General features: G+C 42.9%; 1 protein-coding gene across 1 annotated transcript in view; it reads right to left on the reverse strand.

The window, feature by feature from the left end:
* Positions 1-723: 723 nt before the first annotated feature.
* Nmur2 (neuromedin U receptor 2) overlaps positions 724-18,117 on the reverse strand; it is a 111,495-nt gene continuing 94,101 nt past the window's right edge. The window contains exons 5-6 of the mRNA XM_027426208.2: positions 5,751-5,865; positions 724-836 (exon numbers count right to left, since the gene is read on the reverse strand). Of these exons, the coding sequence (XP_027282009.2) occupies positions 724-836; positions 5,751-5,865 (228 nt within the window). The remainder of the gene's footprint in view (positions 837-5,750; positions 5,866-18,117) is intronic.

The raw sequence follows: 18,117 nt of genomic DNA on the forward strand, positions 1-18,117 counted from the left end.
TAAAAAAGGTTCAAAGTCAGCTCATTAGCATGCAAAGCTTATAGCAGAGTGAAGTAAATTTTAAAATAGGAAAAGTAATGTCAAAAGAAAACTAGAGACAAGGGCAGAAAATTTAGAGATGAAGATACTACATAAATTACATGCTGTGGAATATTTTATCCTGGATGGAGGAGACTGTAGATGTGGTTTTAAGTTTCTGAGGAGCCAAGAGTAAAAACAAGATCTGTGGCATGGTTTGTTGTGTTTGGAGGGAAAAACAATCAGGCAGTTACGGATTAAGATCCTTTGTAGGGGGATTGGAAGGGATTTTCTTGTGGCTATTGAATGTAATGGACAGCATTCTCACAGTTTTAAACAGGATCTTCAAATTACTGCAAGACTCTTTCTTTCCAAGACAGTGTTTGCTTGCCTGCTCTCTTCTCTTGGGAGTAGGATGTCTGGCATTAAAACATAAATCATAGTAGCTTCTTCCATGCTTCCCCTCTGCTGTCATTCTGAGCAAAGCCAGGCTCCATATTGTAAGGAGGGGGGAGCAGATCTGAGGGAGGAGGAAGCAGCTCTGGGGGAGGGGGCATGGTCAAGGACTTGAGCTTCATGACTGAGCCTTCCTGCCATCAGCCTTGTGACTCACCGTCTCGCTTTGTTTTGTTTTACTTCATTCTGTAGCCTAGGCTGGCCGTGACCTTCTGGCAATCCTCCTGTATCAGCTTCACAAAGGTTGGCTTATGAAGTTGGAACACCCGTGCCCGGCATGAACCACCACTTTGATGAAGAGACCCCAAGTTCCATCAGGTGTTCAGGTAACAGCAGTTGTGACTGGCGTCTTGACTCCAGTTCTGTGAAAGAGAGCACAGGTCTCATAAGTGAGTGCTTCTGGATTCTTTCCTTCAGACACTGTGCTTTTGCTTTAGGTTGCTAAATTTGGGGCTGATTTGTTACACAGTACTAGATGACTAACACATCCTCCACACCTCTCCAACAGTGAGAATGGTATAGGTTTCCATGGGGACACGTGCCTAATTTCCCTCTGTTTATGTGAGTGCAGATTTATGCAGAGTGAGCAGGCTTCAGAAAACAAAGATATCTCCTTAGAGGTTGAGTTTCATGGAGAGGGGTCAGACACAACCCTTTTAGAAGCAAGGTATGGAATAGTGGTTCTGTAAAATGAAGGCATGTGTCACAAGAGTCATATGTTGCAGAAGCTTAGGAAGGAGCACAGAACGCTACTGAAGTTTTTTGGGAGACAAAGCAAGCATTTGGGATAGGCCTTTCAATAGTATACCAGGATTCTTTTGGCCTCAACTGTAGATACCCCAGTGTTTCCAGTCACACGATGTAAACTTCCTATAGAGGGAACACAGGCCTGGGTGGGAAGCCTTCATTTGTTCCTGAACTACCAGCAGTGACATTGCACCACTGAAGGCACTGATACCTTACTCCTCGTGTCTTGAAAATGAACATGTCTCATCAGCTCCCATGGTTGCATAGTTGATGATCAGCTAGAGGCCCTGCTTTAGGAGGCTATAGAATCTGTGGGATGTTAGATGTTGCTTGGGCAAAGCAAGTTTCTGGTATGTCAGGTTCTCAGATTTAATGCATGTTTACCTTTCAGACTGTGCACTTAAAGTTTTAGAACAGATAAAAGAGTTGATCATGATTTGAGGCCATCCCTGTCACATTTGATAATTTATCTGCTGTGTTCTATCCATATCCTGAAAATTGGAATGAGGGCTGACTCAAAATCTGTGGACTAACTCATTTGATAGAGGGAATTTCTTGATAGCAAAGCATCCAGGGAGTGGTATAATCATTGCTCACTACTCTTAGTCAGATTTATAGTGAGAGAAAGCAGAAAACCATGAAAAGTGTGCAGTTGTCTAGGGCAAGAGCAAGAGCAAGAACAGGGTTATAGTTTTGGGTGGGGAAGATAATGTAAGCTCAGACAGAGCAGCTATAATTATTACCTGAGTGTCAGTGATAAGCAAAAAGCAGTGAATGAACACTTGTCCCTAAGGCAGAAGTTAAAGTGCCTGGAGGACAAAATCCTATCCATCTAAAACTCTGGAACTGACCTCATTCGAATTATGAAATTTGCGTTGCTCAGTCTGCATCAGAGAAGCTTCTTCTTGCAGTAGGTGGTTATTAGTACGGATTTACAACTGGACAGTGTACAGAGAGTAAGAGCACTTTGGAACTCTCAGCCCTAAACTGGGGGGTAGGGGGGTGTCATTAAACTCCTGCCCCCAAGGTTCAGGGAGTATGCAGAAGAGGAAATGGAAAGATTCTAACTAAGAGTCAAGTGTGCTGGATAACTAAGGTTATCTGAGAAGAGGGAACCTCAGTTGAGAAAATACCTCCATAAGCTCTGCCTGTAAGGCATTTTCATTTTTTTTTTTTTTGTACTTTTTAAAATGAACTTTTTATTTAATATTTGAAGACTAATGGATTTAATTTTGACATTTTCTTACATATATTTCATCATTAAACGTTTTTTTCCCCTCCTTTCTTTATTTCTCTCTCCCTTTTCTTTTTTCTTTAATTAGTTCAAATTAGGAACAAGCTTGCTTCAGATGTCAATCCCTTCTCCCTCTCTCTCCCCCCAACATTCCACCTGCCCCTAGCCATCCCCCCTCCACTCCCCAGGCAGGGTAAGGCCCTCAAAAGGGGCTCCCCAAAGTCTACCACATCATCCTGGGCCAGGCCTAGGTCCTTCACCATGTGTCCAGGCCAAGAGAGCATCCCTTCACATGGGATGGGCTCTCAAAATCCCTTCTTTTTTTTTTAAGACCTTACATATTTAGTACATTTCCTTACCCCTGTACAAATGGAAAAAAATTAAGTTCAACATTTCTAGACCAATATGGCTGTTAATTTTTTGTACAATGCCAACTCAACATGGTAAACTGGGATACTTTTTTCCAAAGTTGACAGCACAGCTAAAGTTTCCAAAAATTCAATATATATATATATATATGCCAATAATGGCAGTATGTTATGCATCAATAGCAGCAACAGCTTTTCCAGGTTCTGCAGTCATTTGAACAAAATTGTAGAGACATCCAGCACTCTCCATTTTTTAAAAAAAAAAGTAAAAAACAAAATCCCAGAAAAACAGCACAGTTCTGTTACTCTTGTGGTACCTGGCACCATTTTTTTTTAATTAGCTTCTCAATCATCATCTGGAAGGAAACCTTTCTGAGCAACATCATTAAAAACAGCTCTGATAAAGCACGGTCACTACTATGTATCATAAAGCAGGTCCACATATGAGTGAGTACATATCATGTTTGTCTTTTTGTGATTGGGTTACCTCACTCAGAATGGTTTCTTTGAGTTCCATCCATTTTCCTGCAAATTTCAAGATTCCATTGTTTTTTCTGCTGAGTAGTTCTTAATTAGTGAGTGATGGGGGAGGGCATAGCCTATTGTGGGTGGTGCTATCCCTGGGCTGGTGGTCCTGGGTTCTATAAGAAAGCAGGATGGACAAGCCGTGGAAAATATGCAATTAAGCAACACCCCTCCATGGCCTCTGTATCAACTCCTGCCTCCAGGTTCCTGCCCTGCTTGAGTTCCTGTCCTGACTTCCTTCAGTGATGGACTATATAAATATAAGCCAAATAGACCCTTTCCTCCCCAACTTGCCTTTTGGTCATTGTGTTTCACTGCAGCAATAGAAACCCTAACTAAGATACCAAGGTAACAGTGTTTTCCAGATACAACAGGGCTAATGCACATATCTATTCAGACACTGTGACAGCATGCACAGGACTGTACCAGTTCAAGGTAGACAAAATCTCAGCATGGAGAAGATGAAATGGGCACAAAGTTCCATTCCAAGCCAAGAAAGAATTTGCAATTGAGAGCTGCAGGGAGAAGAAAAGTCAGTTTTCTTCACTGGAATGGCATGAGTATATTAACCACACCCCTGGAATTAGATTTATTGATGGTTGTGAGCTTCCATGTGGGTGCTGGTAATTGAACCTGGGACTTCTGCAATAGCACCAGGTGCTCTTAACCACTGAGCCAACTTTCTAGCCCTCCAAGTCTATATCCTTTTGTATATGCGCCTTTTTTGTTTGTTTTTGCTTTTAAGAGAGAAAGATATGGGAAGAGTTGAAAAAAAGGGAAAGAATAACATCAAAATCTAAGAAATAAAAGTATCAATAAAGAGAAAAACAAAATGATACAAAAAAAAAAAAAACTGTAGTGCAGAAACTTTGTTTCATTAAGAACTTCCCAGGTGGAAGAATAGAAGAAAGGATACATGATAGGTACAGTTTTAGTGGGGGGGGAGTGGTGGTGGGAGAGAGAAGGGAACCGGGATTGGCATGTAAAACAATCTTGTTTCTAATTCAAATAAAAAAAAAAAATCTGAAAAAAGGAACTTCCCAGGTGTAAATGTAAAAGAAAGTGATTTTCCTTATTCTTCAATTAATTATCTCAAACACATAACTGACATGAAACAACATGATAAATATAAAATTTAATGTAAAACCAGTTTAACTTTTTCTGATAGTCTATATAGAGTTTCTATGATGCAAGCATTAAAATGTCATGAACTCTGCTTACATACTCCCACAATACACCTTTAACAACTTTGTATTATCTCAAATCAAATAATCAGAACCATTCATCCTTCCACAGATGGGTCGTTACATTCAATCTTAGCCCATCACTCAACTTTAATTATTCTACAATGTGATTAGTTTGGTAATTTTATTTATTTACATATTCTAATTTTAATTTCATCTTCAAAATGTACATAAGAATGACTAATGGAATTTTTAAAGCCCTGAATGTTTATAGTATATTTAAATATCTGGTGCATTGTACCTCAATAAATATTTTGTATTTTCAAAAGAAAAGGGAGCAACTGAAAAAGAGGGCCTCCATAGAATCCTACTCAAGCAGGGACACCTTAGGGAATGTTTTCCCAGGTTCCTTCAGTCACATAGTCCTACATCTTGAGCTGACAGCTGAATTTGGTGTTATTTTCCACATTATACTGGTTTTGCAGGCATTCGAGACACAAGAGTGAAGAGATCATGAAAGCTTGCGCCAAAGTCATTGAGGCCAGGCAATGAGTACCAGGGTTAGATCCCTGCATGCAGCTCCTGAGTGTGCTATGGATGAAGTTGTGAATGTACACCCCAAGTTACAGAGGAGAATGTAGGATGCTAGATATGCTAGAAACATGGGACGCTCACTGAAAAAGAACTGCAGGCCTTGAGTGGAGTCACCCAAGAGAGACCACACCTGCCACCCACAACAGAGCTGGAGAAGTAAGGCTTCCGGAGTCCATTGGTACCTAGATGATACCATCATGAGCTTCAATTGCCAGGCATGGAACTGCTTGTCTTATGTTTGTTCTGCTGAGTTCTGGGCTTGCCTTTGTCCAGTTGTCCCTTCACAGTTTCCCATTCCTGCCTTTTGAAACAGCCTTTTGACATAGAAATGATTACACTATGCCATCACATTGAAAATGTGTTTTTTTTTAATATGGTAGGAACCCCAAAATTAAGATGCTGTCTTGAGACTTGGACTTCTGAATAGCACTGGTACTATTGTGATTGTGAACTGTGAGGTTGGACAGAATGCTTTCTGCAACATGAGATGGTCTTGTGCCAAAACAACCTTTTGTTCCTTAGGTTATGTAGCAATGTTCTAAAGGAGGATTACAATGACATGGAAACTATCCAATCTAGCACCATACGCCAACTTAGGCAATCATCACTATCACCACTACCTACCATCATCATCATCACCATCATCACCATTACTATCACTCATCATCACCATCATCATCATCACCACTACTGCCACCACCACTGATGCCATCAGCCTCTGGATCACAGATCTGAAAAGCTAGTGGACAGTGATAGTTTCAAACATGGCTTTATCCTGAAGATGAAACAACGTTCTGAAAAAATACGCTCACGTCTCTGTAAGCCCTTCCTTTCCATTTGCTGTATTACTTTTGAGTAGGGACAAGGAAAATTTCTGTAGTGATGGCATTCTATTATTCTGCCACCCTAGCATCTCCATGTGAAGAAGACATTTTCTTAGAACTGTGAGCAGAAGTTCTTGACTGATTGTTATCAACTCGCTTACATCATCTATATATTCCTGAACCAAACGTTATGGCCACAGAGGTAGGAGTTCTAAATGTTCAAGCTTGAAGCATACCATTCCAGTCCGTGATAGGGGCATTCCACACAGACCTCCTAGACCACACCCTGTGAGATTGGGTTCTTACAGGAAAACTGAAGCAACAAAAGTCATTTATTGTTAGGCAAGTGTCAGAAGGAAATCAGGGGAAAGGGTCCTTCTAAGTCAGGGAATAAGTCTTAGCAATGGCACAGAAGTGTTAAAGAATACAGTTTGCCAAGTGATTGGCAAATGACATATTTATGCAAAAGCATATTCAATATGTAAAAATCTCTCTGGCTCCCCTGATATAGATAGCAGTCCACATTCCTGTAGTGGAGGGAAGTGAATGTGTTAAGAGTGATAAATTATGTAGATAGTATTTCTATATGCATGCAGAGTCCAACCACAGGAGACACGGCACTCCCCTGGGAAGGCTGTCTGAAAGCCAGGGACAGGAGAGAGAAGAGGGAGAGAGGAAGAGAGGTGAATGAGGTCTGGCAGGTTTTGCTTGCTGCTGAAGCCAAGCTGAATGAGCCAACGATTTTCCCTGAGGCTGTTCCATCATGACCAAAGTGGCATGGATTGGCTGTGGCAGGCTGGGCAGTCAGCTCTGACACACATGATGACAGCGTGTGGACCTGATAGGAATTTATGTTGCTCTCCGAGGGATGGTAGCTTTGGTGATTATTGTGGCAGCTGGAGAAAAAGGCTTTCTTTGTTCTCCACATTCGGATGGTCAAAGTGTCTAGGAGAGGGCACTGAGCAAGGAACAGGGAAGTGTGGTCTGTGCACACCTTGTGTGGGTGAGGACTGGTAGTTGTTTAATCTATTTAAGCACAGTTAAGGCACTTAGAAAGGTGATTAATTCCTTGCTCTACCTCTGTATATAAGAGTACAGGAAGGTGTGAGGAGGCCTCAGGGGATAACAGGGAAGTCTGACTCCACCTAAGCCCATGACCTGGCAGGCTGTTTCTGACCCTGCAAAGGGAGATTAAAGAGACATTGGCCATGACATTGGTGATATAGATATAGTTATTAAAGAGGGATCATTGGACTGTGCCTCTTCATTTGAAAAGCAAGGAAGGGAAAAGTCCCAGTTGGGCTATGCTTTATAGTTATATAAAAGGATATTAATGAGGTGAGGTGGGGGAGATAACTCAGTGGCTAAGTATCGGCTCTGTTCTTGCAGAGGGCCTGAGTTTGGGTGCTTACAACTGCCTGTAACTCCAGCTCCAGGGTACCCAGCACCTCTCATCTCCATGTGCACACACACACACACACACACACACACACACACACTATAGTGGGGAATTAAAATATCTTTTGAAAACCTTTGGTAGTAAGGTTCTGGCACATTAAAATGATATTAACTAAGTCAAGATTTGCATTCGGTTTCACGACCCTTTCTCTTTACTCTGTGAGGAAGTCAAGCTTCATTTTGAATCACAGTTGGAGAGTCCACCATGATGAAGGCTTGTTCCTGAGACTGGTTCTGGCTGTGATGAAAGAGAATGACGCAGTTGATCACAGTCAGGAATCATGGCAGATGAATGCTGATGCCTTTCTTTTCTTTTTCTTTTCTTTTCTTTTTTCTTTTTTTTTTTTTCTTTGAGACAGGGTTTCTCTGTGTAGCTTTGGAGCCTATCCTGGCACTCACTCTGTAGACCAGGCTGGCCTTGAACTCACAGAGATCCACCTGCTTCTGCCTCCTGAGTGCTGGGATTAAAGGCGTGCACTGCTGCCGCTGCTGTCACTACCTGGCTGCTGATGCCTTTCTTAATTAAAATTTTGTTTTAAATTGTGTGTGTGTGTGTGTGTGTGTGTGTGTGTGTGTGTGTGTGTGTGTGTGTGTATGTGATTACATGCTTGTGGAGGTCAGAAGAAGGTGTCAGATACCCTGGAGGGGATGTCAACTGCCCAGTGTGGGTGCTGGGAACCGAACTTTTGTCCTCCATGAAGACAATTTGTGTTATTAATTGCTGAGCCATCTCTCCAGCCCTGACTCTGCTTTTCTTGATTTAAAAATAACTTTCCCTGCTAAAGGATCATATAGTACTGGCCTACCAGGTAAACTTATACTTCCCAAGCTGCAGGGAATGATAAGAGACAAAGAAAATAGAATAAACCAGGTAGATGTGGGGACCCGACTTGGGGTTGTGGGTTAGGTAGGAAGAGTGTGTGTTTATACTGGAGAGACAAATTCAACTCACCCAGGCAGCAGAGGGCATGCATACCAGGAAGGAGTAGCAGACACCGGTTTCCCAGCCCCCCTTTCCCTCAGATTTAGGAAAGAAACTTCCAAGCTTATCAAAAGTTTAGAGAAGTCCTGTAGTAGCAAAGTTTGGTTTAATCTGCGTCTCTAAAGCTCACTTGATCATTAACCCCTTTCACCTGTTAACAACCTGTAATTACTCTGAAATGCTATGTTGCTTCAAATTCAGGAGTCTTTAACTTCATTTATGCTGCTTTGATAAAATGCACTGCAACTTTGGGGAGAAAGTTTACAGTTCCAGATTATAGTTCATCTTAGCAGGTAGGCATAGTGGTAGAAGATTGAAGCAGTTGGTCACACCCACAATTGAGAGACAGAGATAGAGATATAGATAGATAGGTAGGTAGGTAGGTAGGTAGGTAGGTAGATAGATAGATAGATAGATAGATAGATAGATAGATAGACAACGAGGGTACACATGCTAGAACCCTCAGCTTTGGGAATGATGCCACCCACAGTGGGCTGTGTTTTTCCAAATCCATTAACTTAATTAAGACAATCCCCTTACATGTCAATAGACCAACCCAATGTAGACAGTCCCTCATTGAGACTAGTCTCAGGTGATTCTTGGTTGTGACAAGTTGACGATTAAAACTGACCATCACCATGGGTTTGGGAATATCTCTCTGAACCTCAGACTTCCGTGATAAAGTTATTAAATAAGTTAAATGTTTGCTGAAATGTTTTCCAGGTCTTTCCATTTTAATTATTGCATGTTAGTGGCAGAATTACAATTAGAAAGGAGTCCATTTATGTTTTCTTTAGTCTCCAAAAAAGCATGCATTGGGAACTCAATCCTTATGCAAACTGTTGGGGAATGGGCCTAATGGGAGGTGTTTAGCTCCTGAGGGTTCTAACTCATGAATAGTTTAATAGCAGCTAGAAAAAGGGCTTGGATATTTCAGACTAAAAAGCCTTGACTCAGCAAAGGAAACAATTACCAGAGAAGAGACAGCCTATAGGAGAGGAGAATACACTTGTATACTGTACATCTGCAGGCACAGAAAATAATAGGAACTAGAAACCTCCAATGTAAAAAAAACAATCTAATTAAAAATTGTTAGTGTATATAGAAAGCAATAAAGGGCAAAAAGACCTCTACTGATGGACTGGAGTTCATGGACAAAGACAGCCCTGAGAACTCAACCATTCTCCACCACTTTAAGAGTGGGTTCCTCACTTTCAGAGGTGCGAGAGTTGCATAAATCAGTCAAGACAGCCATGGAATTCCATGAGTGGGATGGGAGAGAGCACTGTGTCTTCCTTCTTGGAGATCTCTTTCACATGTGGTGAAGCACGATGAGCCATCCCTCCTGCCTTGTGATGACTTCTTGCTCACTCTGGCATTTTTCAGGAACTCCAACCTAAGACTGAGCAGTCACTTGGGTTGTAGTTGCAATGTGTGGTCTATGATTGGCCTTAAACTTAGCCAAGCTGATCAGGGTGACCTCACCTCTTGATGCTTGTTGCTAAGGACCGTGGGTACACTACCTGGGCATCATCATTCGTGAAGGCAGCATTCTAAAAAGGAATCTTTGCACAGCAGTTACAGTCAATTCTTGGGCACACATTTATTTCTTGTATAATAATAAACACAAAATTGCTACTGACCTGGGTTAGCCAATGATGAAGGTGACTTTTAGCAATTCTCTGCCATGATGGTTAAGTCATGATTGTCAACTTGACAGGACCTAGACTCATCTAGGAGACAAGCCTCTGAGCATATATGTCTAGGAAGGAGCTTCTAGGTTGGGGTCAGTAGAAAAACTTACCCTAAATGTGGGTGGTACCATTCCATGGTTGAAATCCTGCACTCAGTAAACTGTGGAAATGGGCCAAGAACCAGTGTTCATCTATCTCTGTTTCCTGACTGTGAATATGATGTAAAAAGTTGATTCATGATTCTGACAGACCAACTTCCTACATGATGCCTGTCTGTACCCTTGAACTATACCAGAATAAACCATTTCTTCTTTAAGTAACTTTGGCTAGGTATTTGTTGAAGCAATGAGGGGGAAAAAAGTACATGCCTTAAGAAGTTGCATATTAAGATATTGATGTGAACGCCACTTTGTAGCTTACAAAATGGACCAGAAATTGTTATAGTTGGAATTGTTGTTGAGGAAGAAATTGAATCACAAAGATTTGCTGGTGCTAATTTTTAACATGTATTAATAAATGAAGATGATCTATATATCATAAAAATACAAAAACGCATCTGGTCAAACTGCCCAAGACACTGTAACCAACAAACACAACTATTCCCCAAACTTCAGCATCCCTACCAGGCTTGTAACAGAGCCTCCAAGACACACGCACACACACAAGCACACGCACACACACACACACACACACACACACACACACACACACACACACACATTATAGACACATAATATCAGAATAATATCAGAAAATAAACACCCCCATACAACTAACCAGGCAGGACACCAAATGTAGGGGTTTGTGAGGGAGGCAGAGAACTGTGTTGGGAAACTGAGGACCAGACCAGAGAGATGTGCTAGTGGCAGGATATAGGGGGTGCAAGGAGAGCCTGCAGCATGCAATATCACAGTCTAAAGGCAGGGGCATAAGGGTGAGATGCATGCTCTTACTAAGGGACTGTCACACACTATGGAGGCTTGGCCACCAGGAAGGGAAGGGTCATCTGGGGCAGGGACCCAGTGTTCACCCTCAAGAAACACACAGTCCTATGTGTGAGAGGCCTCATCACCAGACAGTGGAACACTACTGAGAATAGCTCTGGCTGTGCTTCCTCCTTGCCTGGCCCAATCCCACTGCAGTAGAGCCTCCCATCTAGCCCATTCTTCTCCCTGGCTCATATCTCTCCCACAAATGACTCCCTAGGGAATTGCAAAGAGCCCCAATTCTCTGCTCATCCTCGAACTATTCCTTTGCCCAAGTGGAAGGGAAAAATACTCATCAGCTATTTTAGATAGAAGAAATCATTTTCCCCTTCTTCGCTATGTAAAACCATATTTTCTCAGGGCTTTCTGGGTCATGGAAACCTTGGTGTGTGTCTATTTATCTAGACTGCTGGGTGACCCTCATGTTTGCTGAGCAATCGCTGCCATTTGCACAGAGCTCTGCAGCCTCTGAAATGATGGCTCTAATGAAGATCTCTCCTCCAGCCTGGCTAGGGGAGGGCTTCAAGTAAGTGGGGAGCAGGCTGAGGCAGCCCTGGTCTGACTGTGGGATCTCCTCCAGCCCCAGGTGAGGTCCAGGCTGGCAACACTAGGATGACTGCCTTGTAGTGTCAATAAAGGCAGATGTGGCTCAGTGTTACAGAGTGACAGAGACTCCAGACACCGGGAAGCACCTGCCTAGGCTTTATAATTTTTCTAGATTTTTTTTATTTATTTGCTTTTTTAGCTTTTTCAAGGCTTTATAATTTTTATAGACTTAAATTGTGACTTTTTTTTTGTTCAGGAAAAGCTTCATTGGAATTTTCTGGAGAAGTGGATTTTGAAGGTTTTAATTGGTATGTGTCAACTGAAAGTGCTGTCTTGGGTACTGTCTGATGGCAGGCATATCATCTGATGGTAATTTTCTGAAGCAGCTGGGGATACTAAACCTGTCTGAGTCCAAGGGTGTCTCGGGGAAGGAGCCCCTACAGTGACCTCAGAAGTCAGGGGGAGGGTTACAGTGACCTCAGAAGTGAGGGGAGGACTACAGTGACCTCAGAAGTCAGGGGGAAGACTGCAGTGATCCCAGAAGTCAGGAAGAGGATTATGGTGACCTCAGAGGTCAGGTGGAGAACTACGGTGCCCTCAGAAGTCAGGTGGAGGACTGTTGCACATAGTGCTCATTTATGTCCTTATTCTGCAAAGGAAAGCCAGGAAGTGAGGGCTGGGCTCAAGCTGACCCATGATCTGAGACAGGAGATTGTCCAGAATGGGGACTATATGGGGTTACTTCACTCTTCACTGGCACAGTGACAGGAAGTGTGCGGGTGTCCTGCAGTGTTTGCCCAAATGCTTCTTTTCTTTCCTCTTCTATTTAATTTATTCAAAGCTCTGGTTTGCCTTTTGTCTACAAATGCTAAAGCTCTGGGCTTTTTTTTTTTTTTTTTTTGAGACAGGGTCTCATGTAGCCCAGGCTGGCTTTAAACTCACTATGTAGCTAGGGCTGATATCTTCTGGTCCATCTGTCTCTACCTTCTGAGGGCTAAGATTATAGATATGTTTATGTCATAAAGACTGGCATATATGAAATTCTTATTTGTATGACATAAACAAGATTTAAGATGTTGAGTAATTAAACTAAGCAGAGTAGCTCATGCTTGTAATGCCAGCACTTGAAAAGCTAATACAGGAGGATTGGCTCAAGTTAAAGTTGGGCCTGGCCTGCAGAGCAAGACTCTATCTGAAAAAAAACATAGATCAAACATCTGCTGTTCCTGTGAGTACTTCTGATACACCAGGGCAGGCATACTAATCTATTTTGCCACTGGTTCCCACCATCCTATCCTTTTCACAGAGTGCTCCAGGCAGCCCCCAAGCAAACCATGATGGAATCTGTTGGTCTTTCCTAGATGAGGCAGAGCACCCACCACCTAGTCCTGTCAGCCACATTCTATGACCTCTGAGATACTGGCATGTCTTCATGCTCTGTTCATTCACTCACATATTCTACATGTGTTTTGAGACTGGCTACACTCAGCTCCAGCCCAGCCCAGGACTAGACACTCATGATGATCAGTGAACAAAACAGGCAGACATTCTGTCTGCAGGCAGGTTTTCTTATGATGGAGACAGCAGAGGCAATAGGATGAACAAATAATTGATTAGAAAATAAAGTATGTGGGTGTTGGGAAAAAATCAGGGTGGAAAAGTGGTTCATGGAGTGTTGTATATGGCATTGGAATAAACCTGTAGTTTTAACTAAGATTGCCGTGGAAATGTGTGGAAAGGACTAACAGGGGTGATAGGTAGGTAAGGATGGGGGTGGCCCTAAGTCATGCCCTTTCGAAGTTTGTTAGGGGAGTGAAATGGTCTTTATAAGAAAATAAAGGTGTTGACTACTTTTGTGAAGCACACTGCTGAAGCTTGCCTCTGCCCTAATATCCACCCTGAACATCAGTGGATTTGTTGATTAGTCTGATGATGGGGTAATAAACACTTGTAATATATGCAAAACAAATGCAAAGAAGCTGTAAAGTGAAAGTTTCCAGGTAGCAGAGATATTGATTCTGTGGCATGGTTGTAAGTTACATTGGGAAAGTGCTGGAGTTAAAAACAACAGATTTCCCAGGGCCAGCAAGATGGCTCAGTGCATATAGGTGCTTGCTGCCAAGTCTGATGACCTGAGTTCAATTCCCAGATCCACAGTGTGGTGAGAACTGACTCCATTGCAGTGTGATTTGATCTTCATATGTGCACTAGGATATATGCATATGTATATATGTGTGTGTGTGTGTATATACACTTGTATATATATATGTATATAATAAATCAATTTAATAAAAATGTTTTAAATAAAGAAACTGGTTTGTCGGTTGACAGCTGTGGACAGGACAATCATGGGGCAGTGGAAAATAGTTTGTTGAAAAATTATGATAGGCCTTCCAGAAACCTTGTATTACTCTTAAGTATTTTCACAAGTATGGCCTAGTTTGTGAACATCTGTAAAAGCTAAGTGCAAAGAAGTGAAGGTTTTTTATCTTGTTCAGGACTTTTTTTTTTTAAATAGTGGTCTGCAAAAAGCCTGAGCAAGCTAGGAGTTGGTGTGGGTTTAATACCATAAAGGAAATCTAGAAATAGCCTAGGTTTAAATATACTGGTTTCCAGCCAGTCCCACTATACCTCATCTACTGTTAAGAACACAGCTCTAGGCTTTGCTTCAAGGGACCCCATTCGCTTGGGTCCATTTTCCATACCACTGATGTTGCCCTGCAGGGTCGAGGTGAGCTCTGGGGGTGAGGATGTCCCAGAGGTCACATGGCAAGAGGCAGCAGAACCTTCATAATGCTTTTTCTGGTGCCTCCCGAAGGAGCCCAGTGTCAAACTAAAAGGCCCCTCTGGCAGATTCATGGTTTGAACCCACTCGGGAAATCAGGGCTTCCCGGCAGTTAATCGCAAAAGCAGCGGAGTGGCTGTTTTGGAAAGATAGTTTTTATCTTTTAATAAAAATTTATTGACACCTAGAAAAGTTAAGTGTGGACGTGATTCTGATTTAAGAAGCATTCCTCACGACTGATGGTGGTCCTTCAGATGGTAGTGTTCAGTTAGATGACCTGAAGAAGGGGCAGGAATTGCTTATTTATTTGCAGGGTGTTTGCGGCGATGCTTGGAGCATCATTCAGTCAGTGTATGGCTGTGTACCTCTCCTGATTAGGAAGTAAGCTATGCTGCATTTAATGTCAGACAAGCCATTTAGGGGGGGAGGGGCATATTTTTCCTTTCAATTCCCAGGCCCTTAGAGGAGAAATAAATGCTTTCCCGAGTCTCTGTCTTGTTCTTCGTGGACACATTACCTCTCTTTATTTGGTCTGTGGCTTGAACCCTCTTAGTTTAAAGAAGAGCCTTGTGGAATTCGGCATTTGCATTTCACTTGCATTTCTGTCGGGGATAGTTTTCTGCCCTTTACTGGGAAGTGCCGGTGGATGGACAGACAGGCTGATGACTATATGGGGCTGAGATGCTGAGAACACCAGGAACTCATTACAGTGCCTGTACACATAACTTTGCCATTAACACAAAGGTTGTATGGAGGTGATATACCTGCTTTTCCAGACAAGGTAGAAACAGAGTTTGCCCTGCAACTCACCTCTTCTCCATCACAGTTGGGTGGCAAGAATGCTGTTTCTGTGTGTATCATGCATGGGTGGTTAGCTCAGCCTGTGCCCAAGATAGCTTCTAGAATTTTTCCCTTTCTTTGCTACACTGTGGGACCAAATGAACATACATTCTGGCATGGTCTCTGTAGCATTGACAACCCCCCTCCCCTCCCAAGAAGGGTGTGGTTAGGAGTGTGCCCAACAAAGATAAGCCCACCTTGCTTTTTCCCTGTGTAGCTGTGTGATTTGGGGAGAGTTTTCTGTCTCCATTTCCTCATTTGCTAAATGGAGGGTGTGGAATGATGCTCACTCCTTAGGATTGTTTTGAGGGTTAGCAGAGAATTTGGAGGAAGTTGTAAATCCTTGAAGATGCGTATTGTCAAGCATGAAGTCAGTGAGTGAGTTCTAGTCATCTTGTTGTCACTTGTTGTCAATGTCAACCAGGGTGTTAGTGGCATGCCCATTAGCAGTGTCATTTGAGCCAGTTGAAATCAAACCACTTAGGGATATAGTGTGGCTCAGTGGTGCCAATGCATGCACAAAGACTCTGGTTCTGTTCCCAGCACTGCAGAAATAAACACAGAAATCAAACTACTGCATAGTCCTTGGGTCACCTCTTTCCAACTTTGGATTGCTGACTCAGCCTTCCGTGCTGTGTGGCCAGCCTGGCTTAAGTTGAGGACTTCTGATGCCCAGGGGAGCTCATTTCTTCCACAACTGGTTCATTCTAGTTCCAGAGAGGATTTTAAATACAACTATCTTTGGCTTTAAAAGTCTTTAACGTTTAAGATTGATTGCCTGTCTTGGCTTCATTATCCACATCTGAAATGATGTATAATCCAATTATGTAAGGAATGTTTTCTTACTGTTTCTTTTAAGTATTTTGGATCAATTAGGACCTTGCTTTCCTTCATGTAACCATGAAGACCCCAGGCCTTGTCTTCCCACCTTGAAACTGAATGAAGGTACTTACTACAAAGAAGAAGGTGTGATTCCCCAGTAGTCTTCATTTTCCACCTGACCTTTGTCTGTGGCTGCCATTCTATGCCCAGAAGCCTGCATTGCTCTGTCAGAATGCTCCTCTCTGAGACTCCCACTCCTTTTATTGCTTGTGAGATGAGTATTAAAACATCTCAGGGTAGAGGATGCTGTAGCCTAGGGTCAAGTTACCAATAATGATACAAACATTGAAAATGCTGGTCTAGAATTGGGATGGAGCTGGGCAGACTATCGACTCTGGCAAACAAAACAAAATGTCTCTAAAATATTAGCTGATGGTAGTCATTGCCTTGTGAATATGTCATTCAGATTTTGCGTCTTTCTACAGTTGAGAAAACACAGGGTTGAGGGCCAGGAATGTACATTAGGATGGTGGAGGTCAGTGACATAGATGCTATCCTCAGCGAGCTCACCATGCTCAGATGAAAGGGCAGTGAACCAGTCACTGTTTTTAAAGCAAGACAGGTAGAGATGGGCACAAAGTGCAGGTGCCTCATCCTGGGGCAGAGAACAGGGAAGAACAATTGGTTTGCAGAGTTAGTCTGGGGTAAGAAGCTCTCTGTAAGACAAGTATAAAGCAGAGAAGACACTGTGGATGTTAGTGTCTTCCACAAGAGGGATGCACAGCAGTTCACAATACTCCTGCAAGAAATGATCAGGGTTGCACTAGTACTGCATCTGGGACTGGACATATCTCCTCTGTCTGAACTCAGCTCTTACTATGCACATGCCCCTGAGTTCTGAGATGCAGATCTGGCATGCCAAAGGGAAAGTAGTGAGAATCTGAGAGCTTTTCACCTTGTGCTGAGATTTGAAGGGCAGGGAAGAAATAAATGTCTCCCACGAGGCCGATAATGATGACACTAGATTTTAGATGGTGGACTCATTCCGAAGGTTCCAACGGGGATCCAGGCAGCCTGGCTGTAAATCACACTGTGCCAGGTCTCATGGCATATTACTGGCTGGCTTGGCACATTCTCTCTGGAGTAGCAAGGAAAATGGTCCAGGATATAAATTGAAGCTCGGCAGAGAACTGCAAATCTAGAGTGGTACCCTGAGTTTCCAGGACTCCTCACTCCACAGATGAGGACTGAGGCTTTGATCTCAGTCACACAGGAAGTTGGTGAGAAGTATGGCACAAAATTCCCTCAATATTTTTCCCAGAGCTTGTTTTCTACCTTTCCCTTTGAAGTTCAAGCATCTTGCAGCAGTGAGTTGTGCTAATCCCTAACAACTGTTCCTATCTACCATCCTGGTCGCTCTTCCCCAGAGTGCCCCCTTCTCTTTCCTTGCTTTAAGAAGGTCCATGTAGACCAGATGCTGGGGAGAAATCCACTTGGTTTGCCTCTCTGGGAAATCACAGGATCCTTACAGTTTCCAAAGGAGATGGGTTTTCCATGGCACTTATTGATCAAGCCTAGTGGCGAAGAGTTTATTCGTGGCATTCATGGTGGACAGAGGAGTCACTGTGGTGAGACTGGAATTGGGTAGACAAGGTGGGACCTATGCTGGGCAAGTGGAAATTTATAGCCAAGGAGCAGGGTGGGATTTTCAGATGTAAAGTGACTAAGGGAAAATCCTAACGGTAAGGGGTAAGGAGGTTTCCACTAAGCCAATCTGACTTGTGGTGCTGGAGATGGGCCAGGGTATCAGCTTTACCCTGGGTCACATGGAGAGGAGGGAACCTGATCAACTATGGAGGGAAGGGAGGTTCTCACATAACTGACTGAGAAGACTACTTCCTTTGGATCATACAAAGATGCGTCCTGTGGAGAAGGTTCTGGATCCTGAATAAAGGTTGGCCAAGCAAATGGAGATGGTCAAGGTAAGGAGCCAAGACCCTTTAAAACACAGGTGCTGGGCACTTCAGGGCTGTCTGCAAGGTACCCTCTACTTG

This window comes from Cricetulus griseus, chromosome 7 (assembly GCF_003668045.3).
Source record: "Cricetulus griseus strain 17A/GY chromosome 7, alternate assembly CriGri-PICRH-1.0, whole genome shotgun sequence".
Lineage (NCBI taxonomy): Eukaryota > Metazoa > Chordata > Mammalia > Rodentia > Cricetidae > Cricetulus > Cricetulus griseus.